Here is a 19,689-nt window from a genome sequence, read left to right as displayed (position 1 = left end):
GCGCACTCTCTCTCTCTCGCGCACTCTCTCTCTCTCGCGCACTCTCTCTCTCTCGCGCACTCTCTCTCTCTCTCGCTCGCACGCACTCTCTCTCTCGCACGCACTCTCTCTCTCGCTCGCACGCACTCTCTCTCTCTCTCTCTCTCACACGCACGCACTCTCTCTCTCTCTCACGCACTCTCTCTCTCTCTCACGCACTCTCTCTCGCTCGCACGCACTCTCTCTCTCGCTCGCACGCACTCTCTCTCTCGCTCGCACGCACTCTCTCTCACACGCACGCACTCTCTCTCTCTCTCTCTCTCACACGCACGCACTCTCTCTCTCTCTCTCTCTCTCAAACGCACGCACTCTATCTCTCTCTCACACGCACGCACCCGATCTCTCTCTCACACGCACGCACCCGATCTCTCTCTCACACGCACGCACCCGATCTCTCTCTCACACGCACGCACCCGATCTCTCTCACACACGCACGCACCCGATCTCTCTCTCGCACGCACACACACCCGATCTCTCTCTCGCACGCACTCAATCTCTCTCTCACACACACACACACACACTCGCGCTCTCTCTCGCGCGCGCGATCTCTCTCTCGCACGCACGTGATCTCTCTCTCACACGCACACGCATGCGATCTCTCTCTCACACGCGCACACACACTCGATCTCTCTCACACGCACACACACTCGATCTCTCTCTCACACACTCGATCTCTCTCTCACACGCACACGCACGCGATCTCTCTCACACGCACACACACTCGATCTCTCTCTCACACGCGCACACACACTCGATCTCTCTCTCACGCGCGCACACACTCGATCTCTCTCTCACACGCACACACTCGATCTCTCTCTCACACGCACACACTCGATCTCTCTCTCACACGCACACACTCGATCTCTCTCTCACACGCACACACACGATCTCTCTCACACGCACACACACGATCTCTCTCACACGCACACACACTCGATCTCTCTCTCTCACACACACACACACACACACACGATCTCACACACCTTTACGTAAATGGTATTAAGCCACATCCCATCAGGCTCAGCATTAACAGACAGACAGACAGACAGACAATCTCACACCCACACAAGATCTATCTCTCTCTCTCTCTCTCTCTCTCACACACACGTAAGTCTGAAAATCCAAGTTCTGCACTTCAGACAAGAGAGAGCATTGAGTCATGAACTAAAGACCCATTTTTCTCTAACGACGTTCAACGAACTTTGTATTTTGGCCACCACTTTGCTTTGTTTTCTCACTGCCAAACGGTTTCTTCAATTTAGAAATACTCAAAGGCCAGAAGATCAGACTATCATGCATCTCCAGCACATAAAGACTTTATTCAGCATGAAAAGCGTAAATAAATTAAGCATGCATCTAAATAATGTATTCATACGCTGCCTATTTACAATCAAGCTAAGCACAGTAGAGCTAAACAATGACTACAACTCCAGGATACCAATACTACAACAGTAACATCAGGATCTACTGTATAGAGGAATTTCAAATCTAAAGTTCAATATCAATGTGTTCTTATTTTACATCATTTATCAAAACCTAGTAAATGCAACCTGTTGATACTATTAACATTTTTATTATTTAAAACAAGGGCAAATCTGCTTTATTTAAAAAAAATATATAATTTTTTTTTTTTTTAAATCACCACCATATAATCAAATCAGACGGTAACACTTCTATTTTCCGAACACAGTGTTAATTATTTTAACTTAATCAGTCCCTACAGGATTTCACCGAGTTGTTTTGTGATTGTTGGAGCCAAAAATGCTTCATGGCTTTTTTCCAGAATGTTTTTGTTTTTTGTGGAAAACTACTTGGAACTGGCAAAATTGCAATTGCACAAAATTGTGCCGTCTTTCACAGATGTTTGTTGATAAATGAGACCTTTTATCAGTACTCATGTTCGACGCATGTGAATCGAAGAGGGCTTTGTCTGAATGTGCTTTATGATGACATCACGTGACGCGTCTTGGCCCAAATCCTCAGAATATTGTGGAGTTTGCTTGATTGTGCGTGCATTTCCTGGAGTGACTGCTCAGTACTTTGAGCCTATAACAAGCTAACAACTTACAGCTAATAGGACGTAACCTTGCTTGAAATTTGGAGAAAATATATAGCCGAGTTTCATAACTGGCGTTAAGAATCTATTGCGAGTCTCTGCTCACTGTAGCCTTCCAGTGTGTACTTGGAATACAGCTTCAGGTAGGCAAAGTTTGATGCCTTTTCAGTACTACTGAAAGTGTCTTTTTATTATTAATATATACACTAATCCAATGCTGTATTCATCCCATAGATTAATAAATACCAGTGTGCAAACTTTGGACTTTAGTCCAAATGTTGTGTCAATATTTACACATGGAAAGTTACACATATTCAGAGTTGGGTTACGCACCTGCTTAAATCAATTTTCTAAGCTCTCCATTCAAATTATGCAAATCTTCGGCATGCAGCTCAGCACCTCTGCGGTTGCCAGATTTTTCTTAAGTAGACGCATCAAAGACAGGGTTTTATCACACAAATGTTTCACACTTTTATACAAAAGTTAGCTCCAGTAGAGTCAGCGACATTGTTAGTGGACATGGCAACCAATACAGTTTTCATGAATAGAACTTCTAATATGAAAGCTTGTCAGATGAAGATGAAAAGGAAGAAGGGATGCCATTTTCACCAGATGCACCTTTAACAGGAATGTACCAATCATTGTGAGCCAGCTAGCCAATAGGCTATACAATGGGTGTGGCTTCATCAGGTGCCGATTCCTACAACAGAACAAATTTAAACAAACTCTTCGGTCACAATGTGTCCAAAATGTGAGGTTCTTGATATTAATTTCTTACGTATTAAACTGTTGTATAAAAAGTTTATCAGTTATACTGAATATTGGCATGGCTCTGGTTACAGGCGAACTGCAGCTGTTCCGATATTCAGTATAACTGCACTCTTGCTAATGCGATATTGTCCAAAGGCGTACATTGTAGGCTTATTTGGCATTTCCAAGTTGTCAGTAGTGTGTGAATGGGTGTTCGAGTGTGTGGGCGATTGTGTCCTGCGATGGGTTGGCTCTCCCACATCATGTCCCAAGTCCCCACGGATCGGCTTCAGGCTCCCCGAGAGCCTTTAAAAATGGTCAAGCAACGCCTATGTGTATTTGTGCATTTATACTGTATATAGTGGATGACAGACCACTGTCCACACATCATTCTCATTACATCCTTGACTCGTCCACTCTTAATCCTGACAGTTCTCTTGCCACTATGGATTGAGGTCTCCATGACGACAGGAGCTGTGTCGTGCAAACGAGCTGTGGTGTTTTGAGCAGGAAATGTCAACTGCAAAACCACTTATTTGCGTGTGTTTTTTCGTAATCACAGTTTCACTTCCATGTTTCGATGACACACGCAGCCTCAAAGCTGAGGAGCCATGAAAGAGGAAGTGTATGCATCAGAAATGTAAACAACAAGAGTTCTTGGTATGCTGCAGCATTACAATCTCCCTTCACTAGAATGAAGAGGCTCTAACCCGTTCCAGCAGGACAATGCACGGTGCACCCCAACGCACCCCAATGCATGGTGTGTTAAGGTTGGAGTGGAAGAACGCGAGTGTCCTGCACAGAGCCCTGAGTACAACCCCATTGAACACTTTTGGGATGAACTGGAACACCGACTGCACCCAGACCTCCTCCTCACCCAACGTCAGTTCCTGGTCTCACTAAGGCTCTTGTGACTGAATAAACAAAATTCCCCAGTCACACTCCAAAATCTAGTGGAAATCCTTCCCAGAAGAGTGGAGGTTATAATAACAGCAGCAAATGGGGACTAAATCTTGAATGGGATGTTCAACAAGCATTAGGGGTGTGATGGTCAGGTGTCCGTGTGTACGGTGGGTTAATGGTTAGCACGTTCGCCTCATCTCCATTCCCGCCGCGGTCCTGTCTGGGCGGAGTTTGCATGTTCTCCCCGTGCTGCGGGGGTTTCCTCCAGGTACTCCGGTTTCCTCCCCCAGTCCAAAGACATGCATGGTAGGCTGACTGGCATATCTAAAGTGTCCGTAATGTATGAATGGGTGTGTGATCGTGCCCTGTGATGGATTGGCACCCCGTCCAGGGTCCAACTGTACCCGATGCACCCTGGGATAGGCTCCAGGTTCACCGCGACCCTTTAGGATAAGCAGTATAGAAAATGGATGGATGGTCAAGTGTCTACAAACTTTTGGCCATAGTGTATTGACAGTGCGCACTTGTATGACAATGGTCTTGTGTGCATTCGTGTCATCCTGGGTTTTTGCTCTTTTCCACCAGATGGTGCAAACCAGTTTGGTGCAGCAAATTATCCACCAGCACAACCCACAATGCTGCAGTTTCCACTACCAAGGTGTAAGCTGTGCCATATTTAAGACCCTGTGCTGAATTTGGTCTCCGTTCTTCCCTGTGAGAGGCCAAGCCGAGACATGGCTGGAAGCGCCACGTCTACCAAAGAGTAATGTCTACAAAATTCTCACTTTCTCAATTTCTAGTACTATTTTACCCATCAATTCACCATCCTTAACCTTGAGAGAAACTCCTCCTACTTTCACCGGTATACATATGTGATGAGTGAACGAGGACTGTTCGGAGCTTGAGCCGTGGTGAGTTTTCTGTTCAGCGGGGAAGTGTAATTACTGTTATGACCCTTGGTCAATGATTACTTTTTGTGTTTCGAGTTGGCTAAAGGTAAGAGTGTGCTATTATACACATACACTGTGTGTGTGTGTGAGTGTGTGTTTCTGTCTTCTGCTTTGCCTCCTTAATAGCTTGACGAGCAGAGATACTATTGTCTCCAGAAGAACATGGGAGGTACTATGGGCCGGATTTATGCCATTTGTCAATCTGAATCAACAATTTTGCCCACATAGAAGCAAGGCTCTCGTAACCAAGGCATATAACCTGTGTACAATAACTCCAAGCCTACTGTGTTTAGAGTCGTTTTCTCAGTGCTTAAGTTTAAGTAGTTAGATTCAGGCTTGGTTGGGTTTTTTTATTATTATTTATTTATTTATTTATTTTTTTTACACATCATAATAAATCACAGGGATTTTTCTAATAAAATCACTGGAGAATATTTCTCTCCAGCGGATAAATGAAGCAGATAGATACAACTCATTACCAGCATTTGTAGTTCTGCCCGTTGGGTCTGGTGGTTGGATTGACTTCATTTCAGAAAATCGGTAAAAGACGTGAGGGAAAACAATAACTGCAAAATCAGAACAATTTGTTTCACCTTAGCAATTAGCAATGACACGAGAGGATGCCAACTCCAATTCTAATTTCCTTCTTGTACATAGCTTATGCTGTTTTTCTTCTGTGTAAAAGTCTGGCCTACAGGAAAGAGCCGTCGAATGACATCTTACACCGCAGCACCTCGCATCTCACACACACATTAACGTGACACGTCTTGCTAATGAGGTAAGGAGTGAGGAGAAGCTGTTGCGACATCACCAGAACAGAGGCGTGAGAAATAGTAAGACTACAAAGTGATTCAAGAAACAAAACTTAATCCAGATGCTGACTTTCATACTTAAGATACTTCCCATACTATCCCAGATTTTCGTTCTTCCCATATCTTCCATCGTACATATGTAGACATTCAATGTCAGAGGTCAGAAGTGCTACCTCCACTTACCTTTCTCAGGTGTATTTGTTTCCCCCCCTTATTTATGGCCGAGTTGAAAATGTTTGTGCAGTTACACAATCAGCCAAAGCTTGTGCACATCTGGACTTGCATGTAAAAATGTACATGCTGTGATCTGTGAAAAGTCTTTCAAGCAAACCACACACACACACACACACACACACACACACACACACACACACACACACACACACACACACACACACACACACACACACACACACACACACACACACACACACACACACACACACACTCTCTGCTCCTCCCACGGTCCCCCAAACTAGTAGTATTAATAGTAAACTCAGCTGTAGAATGTCGCCTTAGTTCATTTATGTCTAGATATTTATGTCACGAGGAACATCACATTAGACTTGTAACAAGCGCAAGTGTCTAATCTAATTAAAACTTTCTATAAACGGTAGCATGAAAACAGGAGGCATGGATTTTGCAAATATTGTATGAGATAAATCCGGCATTTCCTCGCACTCTTCTCGCCATTGTTCCAAGGAGTACAACAATCTAATAATATCCAGGTTTACACACTAAGATTCGTCAATTCATTCCAATTACATGGTTACATCCATCCACTCGGATAAACAAGTTATAAACAAACCATAGATATATTAAACCTCAACAAAGATTCAATGAATTATAATTTTTTTTTAATGGTCAAAAACAACATGAAAATACACTTAAAATAACTTAATGTCCTTCAAATAATTTCAAACCCTACAACCACCACCACCACCTCCTGGAGCCCAGACTGCACCTAAGCCTTCTGAAAACCCTGTAACAGCAGCTCTGGTCGTAGTTTTGGCTGTAACGTAAACGATTTTTATATTAATGCTCTCGTTTAAAAAATAAAAGAAATTCTCTTCATTTAACAAGGGAAAAAAAAATATCATTGTTGATATGGTGAAGTTTTCTGTTGAGACATTTATTTAACGTTAAGGAAAGGAGTCTCCGATGTCGGTGCTTTGAAACGGCCAGTAAATTGCCCCCGCCACGACAAAGGAGTTTGTGCTGTTTGTTTTTTTATTGTAACAGGACAAGCAAGGGTTTATTTCACTTCGAGGCTGGTGATGGAACAACTGTTACTGGATGTTCCACAATGTAACTATAAATGGTTAAAAAGTACATGTAGTCCATTCATTATGTAAAAGATTTATTGATTTTATATGAATTTATTATTATATTATAATATAATATAATATAAATGCCATATCTGCATATCCCATCATGTGTTGTTGCTTAATCGGTGTTCAAAACGGATTCCTGCGTAATTTCACTTGCAAAAAATGACATTTAAGCAAGTGCAAGTACCTTAATCACGTTCATCTAGTATTTGTTATTATAAAGGTCACAATAAACCGAATAAAAGATTATTAAGCCATTTCAAGCCAAAATAATTTTGCTCATTTTAAGCATTTATTTCTAAAAAAGAAGCTAAATTATCTACATACACTACAAGCTTGATATGAGTAATAATTTCCAGAAATAGTCCATGTTCAGCAGTTTAATATTTGGTTTACTGTAATCTTTTAAGAAATACTAGATAAATTGTACTATATTCGAGAGATTTACGATTGCTAAGATGATTTTTTTTTTTTGGCATATACGAACGAGTCAAATCTTTTGAAACGCATATACGGACGCGTCGACACAAACGCAAATGCAGAACGCGTACACAGATTGAAACGGTCAACATTTTAAAGGCAAGTTCTTCTCTTTAACGGATTACTAATGCAGATTCTTTACTTGACTCGGTTTAGATTTAGGTGTTTATATATATATATAGGTTTGTATATTCCGAGTGATTAGTAGGATTTTGAACTAGTTCATGAAAGATGACTGAACCCTCGTGTATTAGAGCCAAATAATGCGCTCTCCTCAGTTGCACAAGGAAAACTACATGGAACTAAATGCATTAGAGCTAACCCCGCAGCCGGCTGTGTAACTGTCCTCAGTGTAGCGTGTCTGAAGGATGGATACGGCAGGTACACTGTGTACACAAGTGCCCGTGTCTTCAGCAGCTACTTTTCTACAGACAGCATTCTAGACCAGAGTTAGCACGGGGTACGGATCTGCCCGCAGGTCAACAGAGGACTTTACTTGGCTCGGCCTGAGCAGATTACATCAGACTGATGACGAAGCTCCTGAGCGTGAGAGAAAAAAACAGGACTGTTGTAGAACAATGCTTCTCAACGATAAACAAACAGGATGCAGGCTTGTGATGGGGGAAACCACAATGAAGCAATTACAAAGAAAAAGAGACATCACATACACCCGCTGAACCTTAACACACTTTGCGAACTAGCTAACTATGTCAAACTGCTAAGCGTTTACCAACAGTATTTTTCACCACCACCTTCACCCACACCAGTCTATCTTATAGCGCACCTATTATGGTTTTGAAACGTGCCTAATTTTGTTTTAAAGCTCTCATATAATAGATTTACATGCATCCGACGTCAAAAAACACTTTAACGTGCTCATCATTTAAACTGCATTACCTTTTTATTCCCCCCAGTGTCACAAACGACTCGTTCAATGTTCCGTTCTAAAGGATTCATTCTAAACTCCTCCTTTTAGAGAGCATACTCTGCTCTGTCAGATGTCCCAGTCTGTTGTGATTGGACTGCCGCTGTCAGTGGATGAAGACCAGAGACCAGGGTTTTTGTTACAAACCTACGCATGTTTGTACAGGAAGTAGACAGAGCATTTTAAAACTAAAATGCAGTTTACGGATCTTATCCGGATTGGGGCGGCTGTGGCTCAGGTGGTAGAGTGGGTTGTCCACTAATCGTAGGGTTGGCGGTTCAATTCCCGGCCCACGTGACTCCACAAGTCCAAGTGTCCTTGGGCAAGACACTGAACCCCAAGTTTCTCCCGATGGCAAGTTAGCACCCTGCATGGCAGCTCTGCTACCATTGGTGTGTGAGTGCGTGTGTGAATGGGTGAATGAGACACAGCGTAAAGTGCTTTGGAAAAAAAACAGCTATATAAGTGCAGACCATTAACGTGAATGTAACCTGAGGTAGTGTGACATCTTGGCATTGAAAAGCCCAAAGCTGGTAAAACATGCCAGAAGTCACACAACCGCCAACTTGCACAAATTCCACCGTCTTAGAAATGAATAAACTCAGAGCATTTATTTCATCCAACGGGTGGTTGGAAGAGTCTGCAGAAAGACGCACAGCCAAAAACACACCGTGCTGTGTCTGAATATCCCTACTACCCAGTAGGCGCTTTTTTCCCCCCACAGGCCATCAGACTACTCAACTCTCTTTAACCCTACACAAACACGTCTGTCTGTCTGTCTTGAACCGTTTAACTCCTGAACACACACATGAACGTAAATCTTACACTGCTGTTATTTTTCTGTGCAATTATTCAATTTCAAATTACTCGAACATTTTATATGAATATTTACTAAAGTCAAGTTTATAGGTACTACGTGCAATAATTTAATTCATTTAAATTTTTATTATTTTATTTATATATTTCTGCACATTTGAGCTTGGAGAAACAATTTCATTCTGCTCTGAACAATGACGTTCACTTTGACTTTGAAAAGCAGTACACCAACGGAGTAGTATCTCCGAATCCTCAGTGTTCATAAAACAATAATCGAGAAATACCCGAACGACCTGCAGCATGGACACTGTGCTATCCCATAAGGCAACGGGACTGGAGCTGTCCGAACCAAAAATGGCACAAGGCTCTTTTGTGCTATAAGTATTAAAACATTGTTCCATGTGGTTAAACTTTCTGAAGGTTTAAACAAGAAAAAAAAAAGAAGAAAATAAAAACATTACAGTGCAGGTGCTCTAATCTGGCGGGATCTTTATGTTTTTACTGTTATGATGACATCATAGGTCACATGACAATGCCAACATGTCAGATGTAGTAGTATTCACACTGCACACATATACTTATCAGTACCAGCCTAAATCTTCCGGTATACTTAGGTTTTTTTTAACAGTTGTACACATACCATTTATACCATACCAAGTATACACCAAGTGACACGACGACTTGCACTACCCCTCCTGTCCTACAAGAGTCAGTACAGCACAGTAAAGCAGGTCTGTTAAGAAGGACGACAACGAAGAACAACGCTTAGGCGATCTCTCGGCACGATTAGTACCTATATACAAATCCTTACACTCTTTAAGGCTAGAATGATACAAATGCGGGTACTTTCTAACCTGCACTCGTTTCCATCTCTTCCGTTTATTCTTCAACTACCTTGAGAATCAACGGCCCTGGCTCACTGCTGCCACCTACAGAACAACTAAATAGTGCAAAAGAACGAAATGCAAAAAATCGGCCGGCGCGTAGAGTACGCTCGTACTCTGATGACAAAATTTATGTACACTGTTCCTAGCATACGCGTAAAAAGCGAAGCATACTTTCCGCTTAAGACCAGCCCACAGGGGCGGGACATATGCCTTCTACAGAGCATTTCACTGGACGAACACAAGATAAGTATAGGATGAGTCGTCCATAAAAAAATTAAGAAAAAAACTTTTCTGGAAGAAGGAAAATTAAAACGATAACATCTCCAAAACTATCTGTCGTACAAGATGTGTCCGTAACACTAAAGGTCAGCTCTTAAAAACTCTGAAAACACCTTAAAAAAAATGATATCAAGGCTTTTAGAGAAAAGCCTCAGCTGCTGTTCTTCCTTACTCCATCACTCCGAGGTTTTTCACACACCCCAAGTTCAACACAAAGGCCTACATGATGTCAAAACATGATTAGATGATCAATACACCAGACTTCAGATGTGCAACCTGTCCTGAAGGCTTCGGAACTGATTGGAGAGTGTGTTTAATAAAGGTTGAGGGTGTGAAGTGAAGGGGATTCACCTTTAGCTCGACAGTCAGCGCAGAACTTGTTTTCGTCCAGCGCGAGCAGTGATGAGAGAACCGCCTGATAACGGTCAACATCTTTCACTGATTTCCCCGTCATCTCTGCGCCTTTACACGCCTCTTCTCCTCTTCACAACGCGTCCCACTCGGTGTCTCCTGATTCAGATATCCAAAGCTGAGAGGAATAACGTATGGTTAAAGCTCAAACACCGCGATAAACCAGCGAAATTTTCAGGTTTTACGTGCGATTTAGACGTGACCGGCTAAGCGCGTGAACGTTAGCCGTTGTGAACCGCCTAGCTTCTCAACTTCTCCTCAGTCAGTCTAAAAATACTTCCCAAATTCCGAATTTGAACATCAATACGACTTTTTCCTCTCTCTCTCTCTCTCTTTTAATCGCTACAGTTATATTCAATAATCAATTTCCAAGAGCACCGACGACTACTCACTTCAGCGTTCTTTTCTTCTACCCGTATTCAGACAAATCCCGCCTTCTAAGATAAGCTTGGCTGTTAATATACACACCGGCGTCCTCCGCTGATTGACAGCTAACTAGCCAATCGTAGTGCAGGATACAAAATTGCTATCCAATCCTAACACAGGAGGAAGGATTTGTCGAATACGGGTAGGGAGAAAAATAACGCCTCATTTCACGCTCTTACCGGTCTCCTGCTTCCGCTGTCACTGTGGTCTAGAGCTGTCCTTCACATTTCACACACTTATCATGTAATGTTTATCTTCTTTTTTTTATTATTTTGCCAGGACAAATAGTACTGAAAAGCCTCAGGCATTATACAGGACAGGGTCAGTAATGTATGAAGCGTAATAAAGTAATTAAATAACTGCCTTCGTCGTTTCACATAGTTTAATAAAAATTAATTAAATATATAAATATATAAAAGTGGGAAGTGGCGCCACCTGTTGTAATAATGTTACAATGCAGCGTAATATTAAAAAGGAACAATTTAAAGTCCCCATGAAATAAAAATCGAGGTTTTGTGGCTTTTTGTATGATTTTGTTAGCCTTAAGGCTAAGCCAGTGTGATCCAAAACAATGACAATTTGCATTTAGAAGATATTTAATCAAAATGTACAGTCTCTATCACCAATACGGATCAACAATTTTGATGACATCATTCTGTACTTCAGCGCCTCATCAGATTTTCTGTCCAATCCAATGCTCTCTAGAATCTCGCCACCAACACTGTAAAACCCATGGTACTAACTGACAAGTACGGCTTAGACTGTGAAGTAAGCTAAACACTATTGGCTTTTTAAAAAGGGGGTGGAGCCACTCTATATGTCCCACCCTGACTTCCTTTTTCGTTGGAGATTACGTTAACACATTGAATAACGCTGCTTTTATTTGAAGGCACTTCATGGGGACTTTAAATCTAATTTACGCCCACTTTCCAGCTCAAATGCTGTCAAGCCCAATTTCATTCATTCAGGTTCAGTAATTGCTTTATCCTGATCAGGGTTACAGAGGATCCAGAGCCTATCCCAGGAGCACTGATACACCTCAATACAGTCTGAATAGGTTGGAAGTCCATCACAGGGCACTGTCTAAACACATTCACACACTCATTCACACAATCACACCTAATGTAAAACACACAAGGAAACAGAGAGAACATATGAACGTAACCCAAGCTCAGGACTGAACCAGAGAGCCCCTGCAATCTTATATGCCTCACACGTGCCGCATTGTTATTTGTAGTAAAACAAGTGAATAAAATAGTAGAAAAAGTTCAAATATTCAAAGATATAGTTCAAGTATTCCCTTCAAACAATAGAAACCCTCACAGAATTTGTAATGGTTTTATTGGTTATAATGGGAATTGTACTGGTTTAAATGGAAACGCTAATGGTCTATGTGGGTCTCTACTGGTAATTTGTTGCCTCCTGTTGGTGGAATGTTATGTCTAGTGGATACCATTAAGGAACAATAATGGTAATGTCAGTGGTTTTAATGGTTAGCTGATGAGATTTCTAGTGGAAACCATTAGAATTTCTGTGCTGGTTTCTATTGTTTTTTTTTTTTTTCCTTTGTTTTGTTTTGTTTTGTTTTGTTTTTTTTGTTAAATGACTCCAGAATTAAAACCTGGTGTTTATGTTTGTATAGAAGTGTCTCAAGTATCACAAACAACCACAAAGATAAATTTGTAATGAGATAATTTTTAACCTGCATGGTGCTAATTGGTAGTCACAGTTTATTATTATTATTATTATTATTATTATTATTATTATGTTTATGTTTAAAACTTGTAGCTTTGTTGCTTTACATTATATGTTTTTTTTTACCCCACTTGTACTGTCACAGACGATAAACACACATCGTAAACGAATGGTCAGGACCTGAGTTGTGATAAATTGTCTTAGGACGCCTAATGGGACATGCTCCCCAATGGCTGATGTAGTGCCACTGCAACCAAAAACCTCACAAAGATGTGAGGTCACCAGACAGGTAATAATCTTAAAAAACACACCAAATCTATATCTATCTATCTATCTATCTATCTATCTATCTATCTATTTGTGTTTCATCCAATCAGCTTCCCCAAATCGCTTCTGCCTGTTTAAAATTCACGAGAATGCTAATTTAGACAGAAGCCCCGCCCCCTATGCTGAGTGAGAAGGCCCTGAGCTCTGTCCACTTCTCACGGCGTTGGCCTCTGAGTTCTCAGGGGCTGACTGTACACTTAGGTTACATCCTTCTTTCCCCCTCTCTCTCTCTCTCTCTCTCTCTCTCTCTCTCTCTCTTACACACACACAGACACACACACACAGACACACACACACACACACACACACACAAACACACACACACACACGTCTTGCATCTGGAACTTTTCTGTCCTGGTCTGAGCAGCCAGGTGAGGAGAGGTGAGGAGAGGAGCTGCAGTCCTTAGGATTGGTGTTTCTGGAGGAAAGAGGAGCCTGAGACGAGTCTTCATCATGGATCGGGACTTTACCATCCTCCAAATTGCCGTGCTCCTGCAGGTGCTGTGTCTGGCTATGGCTCAAGTGGTGAGTGAGTTTCTGTTTCTTCTCGGTGCTTCTGGATGGTTCGGGTGATCTGAGATCTGTTTTCGCCTTTTAATTCATCTTAGAAACTTGATCTAGAAAGAATTTCTGGGAAATATATATATATACAGCTCTACCTCAAGGAAGTCAGGTTGGCCATTACTGTCTAACTATCCCATAAATTCTCAATAGATTTGTACTATATCTTATTACGGGGTCTCAGTAGTGTACCTTCAAGGCTCTTTTTGATTTAAAAAGCTGTGCAAGATATTGAAAAGTGTTGTGTAAGACAGGGCAGTAATAATGATCAGAATGTGGCCTGGACACCGATGGAATGTGGTGGTTCAGTGAGGAAACCCCCCCCCCCCACACACACACACACAAACACTGTACAAGGACCCCTTTCAGACTTTCAGTCAGTGGTCCCTATTGAAACAACACAACCTGAAGGTGCACTCAGCAGATACTGACATTTAGTACATTTAGAAAACTAAAACACTGAATCGCTGCATTCAGAAACATTCTTAATACTGAGTTACAGAGGTTTTCAGAACACACACATTTATTGCAGTTTGTCTGAGATCTGTAAAAGCAGACTTGGTACACATTCCCTCCCTCAGTGTTTGCTTACTCCAGCATTTAGTTTCAATTGTACTGTTTATTCTACACTGATCCGGAGAATCGGATCTGAATTTTCAACATCTGTTGCACCGAAACAATACGAACGACGTGTTAAATGTGGCTTAGCTGAAACTGAATGCATTGTATACAGATCTATTTATTTGCTGATATTTATTAGTATATTCATATTCAGTATTATCATATCACATGCGCCTTTTATAAATATTCCTACAGAAACATTCTTAATACTGAGAATATATATATATATATATATATATATATATATATATATATATATATATATATATATATATATATAGTGTATTCATGCTGATCATATTTACACTCGCATTTCTCCAAATTTCTTTCAGAGTGGCCCACCTGCTGGACCTCCGGGCCCTCGCGGTCCCCCCGGCCCTTCAGGTACCCCCGGAGCCGACGGCATTGATGTGAGTATCATGATCTCTGGCTGGTGCCACAAGTCCCATCCCGTACAAAGACGCTCATTGTGTGCTCAGGTTTTCGCATCCACTTGCAGTTGCACGATTTTACACAGAGAGGGCGCCTGAAATGAAAACAAGTTCACAATAGCGTCCTGTTAATGCAGAGAACTAGAGAGATTTTCTCTCATCTTGTGCAGAGGCCCAGAGGTAATTTAATAGCACAGAGACAGAGTGCTAGTAGATTTGTAATGAGATTTTAGCATGTGGTTCTTCAGAAGGATCCAATGCTGATGTTTAGCTATGACCTTAATCTATAACTTTAAGATTAGATTGTGTGCAGTGTAATGATCTTCTCAAATGTACATTAGCAGAAAATATGAAGATCTACGGAAACAATAATGCTAATTATTATTATAGTGCATGCTGATGCGTGAATGATTTAAAGCGAGGGTGTCAAATTCATTTCAGATTATACTTAGGCCAATGATAAGTGAGACAGACAGTTTAGTAGACCAGTTCACCTTAAATGTGTGATGTTGTTTTTTAATTTAACAAAATATCAAATTACATTTTTGAATGTATTTCACGAACAATTCATTAACAAGTAAACTATTCTTCCAAATTATGTTTTTACCCTACAGTGCCGTGCATAAATATTCACCCCTTGAACTTGTCCACATTTTCTAGTGTTACAACCTGGAACTGAAATGGACTTCATCAAGATCATATATCAATATTTTAATTTGCAGAAGAACAATTACATTTTGTCCAATTTGTCTATTTTGTCTCTATTTTGCCCTCTAGTGGAAGAACAGAGACCAGCTCTTTTACAGTCTTAACACTCCAAATTTGAATTTTACTTTAAAACACAGATTTTAAATTATTTTCCTGGGCCAGATCAGAACCTTGTATGTATTCATATAGAGAAGGGTTTCTTATTAAAAATGACAAATATATAAAATGCTCAGAAGTGTTAGGTGTCTATTGTAGGGAGGGGCATGCTTGTGGGAGGAGTCATTAAGCATATAAAATGGTGTTGGCATTTTGAGAACAATAGCTATAATTCCAGTGCAGTAGTATTAAAAGTAGACGTCTAGGTGTTATGGGTGTAAAAAAAAAAAAAAAAGAAAGAAAAGAAAAGAAAAGAAATGGAACAGCATTAAACAGGAGCTTTATCATCAAAGTACATGCAAAGCTCAAAAACAATAACATTTTCCCCAATTACTGCATACATTAGTAATACAATGTGAGTGTGTCTATATAGAGTGCATATATATATATATATAGAGTTATGTAAGGAATAACCACCTTATTGTGTAAGGAATAAAACACACTGGCACATACTGTTATAGGAAATAATCACTGACAGGACGGCGTGATGCATTACCACCATGAATTTGATTATTTTCTTGTAACAGCATGACCTGACGTGTTTCACTCCTCTTAAACCACAGCAATTTGCCAAAGTTTAAATAATTTTATTTATGAAAGAATGATACAGATGATTGTACTTCTTATCACAGTATTTATTCCTGCTATCACTTGTCTTATTTATGTAAACAGTCATTCTATAAGCAGCCTCTCTTTTCTCTATCCTGAAGTTATCTTGAAATAAGATAACCAATAACCACAAAATCCAGTGTCTTGAAGATATTCCTTTGGTGGAAAAGTTACAGCTTTACCACTGTTACAAAGTTATAAAGTCCTGACACTAAATGGTGTCTTCACTAATGATTCAATTAAGCATCGTAAAATATATCATTTTTATTATTTTTTTACAATTAACAGTGCATTTTTAAATCCATTTATCATTAGAAACAATAATGTATTTGAATGAGCAAACGTCTCAATATAAACCTTTGCTTTGAATTACAACCAGCACTATTGTCAGGTAGCTGTTATAGACGATTAATCAACACCTTCTGACACATTTGAAGATCAGATTTGATCATTCAAACAGTGCTGTTAATAGACTTATGTACTGTACAATATGTAAGTGTATTCCTGCTATATTCATAGTAGGTTATATAATTATATTAGTACTATAGTCTATATTATGTTTTATTAAGCTCATATATTGATTAAATAGCAACTATACTATTAAGCTGTTACTATTCATACATTATTAGATCTGAGTTGCAATATGACATTTTAATAACCACAGTTCATCTCACCACTATGTTAACAATAATGTTTTTCTGCAACCTGAAGACCTGTATATCTAAGCTTCAAGGCTATGAAGTTTAGATAGCTAACTTATCTTTCTTTAACCCGCTCTCATTTATTTTTTTTATTCCAGGGTGAAAAAGGGCCTCCTGGGCCTCCTGGACCTCCTGTAAGTACTTTCTTTGAAAAATGTCCCTGAGACTCATACAGAAACTCTTTTTGTTGGAATATCGATGTTACTTTACTCCTAGAGTTGAGTGTCCTTAATATAACCTTTTCAGACTGTAGGCTATTTCTGCACATGATAAATCTAATTTGTCCTCTGTAATTCACTTTGCAGGGTCAGAAGGGAGAAGCAGGCCAGCCGGGCCCAGACGGTCCTCCTGGGGATGATGGAATTGATGTGAGTTCATCCGTAGCTCAGGGAATGCCTGATCACATGTCACATGCCATTTTCATCACTGCTTTTTATCAAAGGAAACAGCAGTGGATTAAGTTGAGTTGAGATTAAGGTCGTGTAAACTGTAAAGGTTTACACAACCTTAAACTGATTAAGGTTGTGTAAATGGTAAACTGTACCATAATAAGGGAATCTGAAATAGTTACACTGTATGATACTAGTATAGGTTATAGTTATATATACAGTATATAGTCATATATAGTTATGCATGATTTTATAGTTATATTCATGACTAAATTATAAAATAGATTAATAGATAGTTGCTGCAGTCATATATGCCATATTGTCCTTTACTGTGATGCACTGAAATGCTGTAATGTTATCATAGTGTGAATTTTCTATATTTTTCCTAATTAGTACTAGCACAGTCTCGTTCAAGAATAATAAAACTGAGCAAAGCATTTTATCTTTAGTGTGTAATCTCTTTCATGATGGTACATCATGGATGTTTTTGGCATAAATTCAGAGTACAGGTTAGTGAAACCGTAGAGTTCAGGTTAATGGCCTCACCTTTCCCAGTCACATGCTCAGAATCATGGAATTATCAGAAGGATTTGCTCAGAAAATCCCCTTTGGAATGTTAGTCCTAAACTCTGAACTGTCAAAATACGTTGCCTGTACAAAGTAGTCTCATTACCATTTTGGTAATAGGTTCATTTTTTGTTTGTTTGTTTCTTTCTTTATTTTAAAACTATTAATACTGGCATTAAAATTCTCTCATAAACATAACTGTGGACAGATCCTTACTAAACAGATGATTATTGAAAATATTTTCTCTTCAGGGTTTAATTGGAGGAAAGGGTGAAAGAGGTCCCATTGGAAATCCTGGACCAAAGGTTAGTAAGATTTCCTTAAGCACATATAAGCAATGGTAAATGTGTCATTTAATCTGTAAATCAGTTCACTCAAATTCACTCCATTAAAAGTCAAATGACCAAAAACAGAAATCCAGAAACGCACTTTTGGCTGTATGTAGCCTTTAAAGCCAGCAGTAGATGCATAAGCATTTTGGTTGTTATAGCTGTTCAACAGCTAGCTTCAAATAGTTATGATATGTTTTATGTAGGAGTAATATTACTATTACTTTTTGGTTTTCTGTTGGCAATTCAAATGAAATATTCCTTCATCTGACATAATAGTTTCTACATACTACATACATGTAATGGTTCTCAAACTTTGTTTTGCAGTCAGGGACTCATATAAGTCTTAATTATCTTTTTAAATAACTATTCAAATAGTAGACTCATTATTCATATGTGTACAGTAGAATATAATTTTGGCTACTAATAAGAGCCATAGTTCATTTTATTCCAGAACTTTCCACAGTACACATTTAGGTCCAAGTTGACATTATTTATAGAGGGTTTTTTTTTGTTTGTTTTTTTTTTGCGTTTGCCAGTTGACGACAAATGATAGCTTTGCATTATAATTTCTACCACCATAACCAATTCTTTCTTGATTTCCACAGGGTCTACCAGGACCTACCGGTCCACCAGGACCACCTGTAAGTAAAATATTAATACATTATAGGATTATATATAGTGCGAAAGATTATATAACCTTATACAAGGACAAAATGTGGAAGGCAACAATACTTTTGTGTGATGGTAGATGTTTGACTGATGTTCGTTCATTATGATAAGTAATTTAAATGCTTAAATGGTGTAGGTTAAAAATCAATAATGAAAATGTTTGCATCTCTCTTTCTTAATGTGATATCAGTGTTTTCTAATAACACCTATGCCTTCCTAACTGTCTCCTTGTGTATCTTTTTGGGGTTGTAATTTTGCCTTTGATTCTTGTCGTCTTGCTGCAGGATGCACAGTAAAATTGACATAAAATGTGCATGTTTTATCCAAAAACTCATGTTTACATACATAACACATAATAAAAAAAAAAAAAAAAAAAATCATCTGCAGTTGTCAGCAAGGAGTTAAAAATATATAATAGTGGTTAATAATGGAATTGCGCACACCTATGTTCAGACTTTTGTCCACAGGTTTGTCCATTGCCACTGTATTTCACACTGAAATTTAAGATTTGTGCTGTGAATCCACTGAAATGTATGACATTCTGTAATATATAACCATCCAATGAGCACCCACACGTCCCCAAACTTCAGGCTTTTTACTACTATCTATACCAAACAGTACTACCTTCTGACTACAGATAAGCATTTCTAGTTCATACTGGAAAAAAAAAAAGAAAAATGAATCACACTTCTCTCTTTGCTTCTCTATTATTAATAGGATCTGCAGTTTATAGGCTGGCAAATACTTAATACACTGACAGCCAATTAATGTTGGTAGATTTCATATCACAATATAAATAGATTGCAAATTAACAAGATTATCAAGATTAAAACCGTTCTTGGCAATTAACCAAAATCT

The 19,689-nt window shown here is 39.4% G+C and overlaps 2 protein-coding genes across 3 annotated transcripts in view; one reads left to right on the top strand and one right to left on the bottom strand.

Moving 5' to 3' along the window:
* smap2 (small ArfGAP2) overlaps nucleotides 1-11,387 on the bottom strand; it is a 28,846-nt gene extending 17,459 nt beyond the window's left edge. Inside the window, exons 1-2 of one of the 2 annotated variants that reach the window (XM_053638091.1) lie at nucleotides 11,032-11,387; nucleotides 10,580-10,757 (exon numbers count right to left, since the gene is read on the bottom strand). In XM_053638091.1, the coding sequence (XP_053494066.1) occupies nucleotides 10,580-10,682 (103 nt within the window). In that variant the 5' untranslated portion in view covers nucleotides 10,683-10,757; nucleotides 11,032-11,387. The remainder of the gene's footprint in view (nucleotides 1-10,579; nucleotides 10,758-11,031) is intronic. The other variant, XM_053638090.1, reaches the window with a different exon arrangement.
* Nucleotides 11,388-12,101: 714 nt separating this feature from the next.
* col9a2 (procollagen, type IX, alpha 2) overlaps nucleotides 12,102-19,689 on the top strand; it is a 30,217-nt gene continuing 22,629 nt past the window's right edge. The window contains exons 1-6 of the mRNA XM_053638513.1: nucleotides 12,102-13,612; nucleotides 14,602-14,679; nucleotides 16,973-17,008; nucleotides 17,180-17,242; nucleotides 18,082-18,135; nucleotides 18,768-18,803. Coding sequence (XP_053494488.1) covers nucleotides 13,541-13,612; nucleotides 14,602-14,679; nucleotides 16,973-17,008; nucleotides 17,180-17,242; nucleotides 18,082-18,135; nucleotides 18,768-18,803 — 339 coding nt within the window. The 5' untranslated portion in view covers nucleotides 12,102-13,540. The remainder of the gene's footprint in view (nucleotides 13,613-14,601; nucleotides 14,680-16,972; nucleotides 17,009-17,179; nucleotides 17,243-18,081; nucleotides 18,136-18,767; nucleotides 18,804-19,689) is intronic.

This window comes from Ictalurus furcatus, chromosome 12 (genome assembly GCF_023375685.1).
Source record: "Ictalurus furcatus strain D&B chromosome 12, Billie_1.0, whole genome shotgun sequence".
Classification (NCBI taxonomy): Eukaryota; Metazoa; Chordata; class Actinopteri; order Siluriformes; family Ictaluridae; genus Ictalurus; species Ictalurus furcatus.
This window is presented reverse-complemented; position numbering and strand designations above follow the sequence as displayed.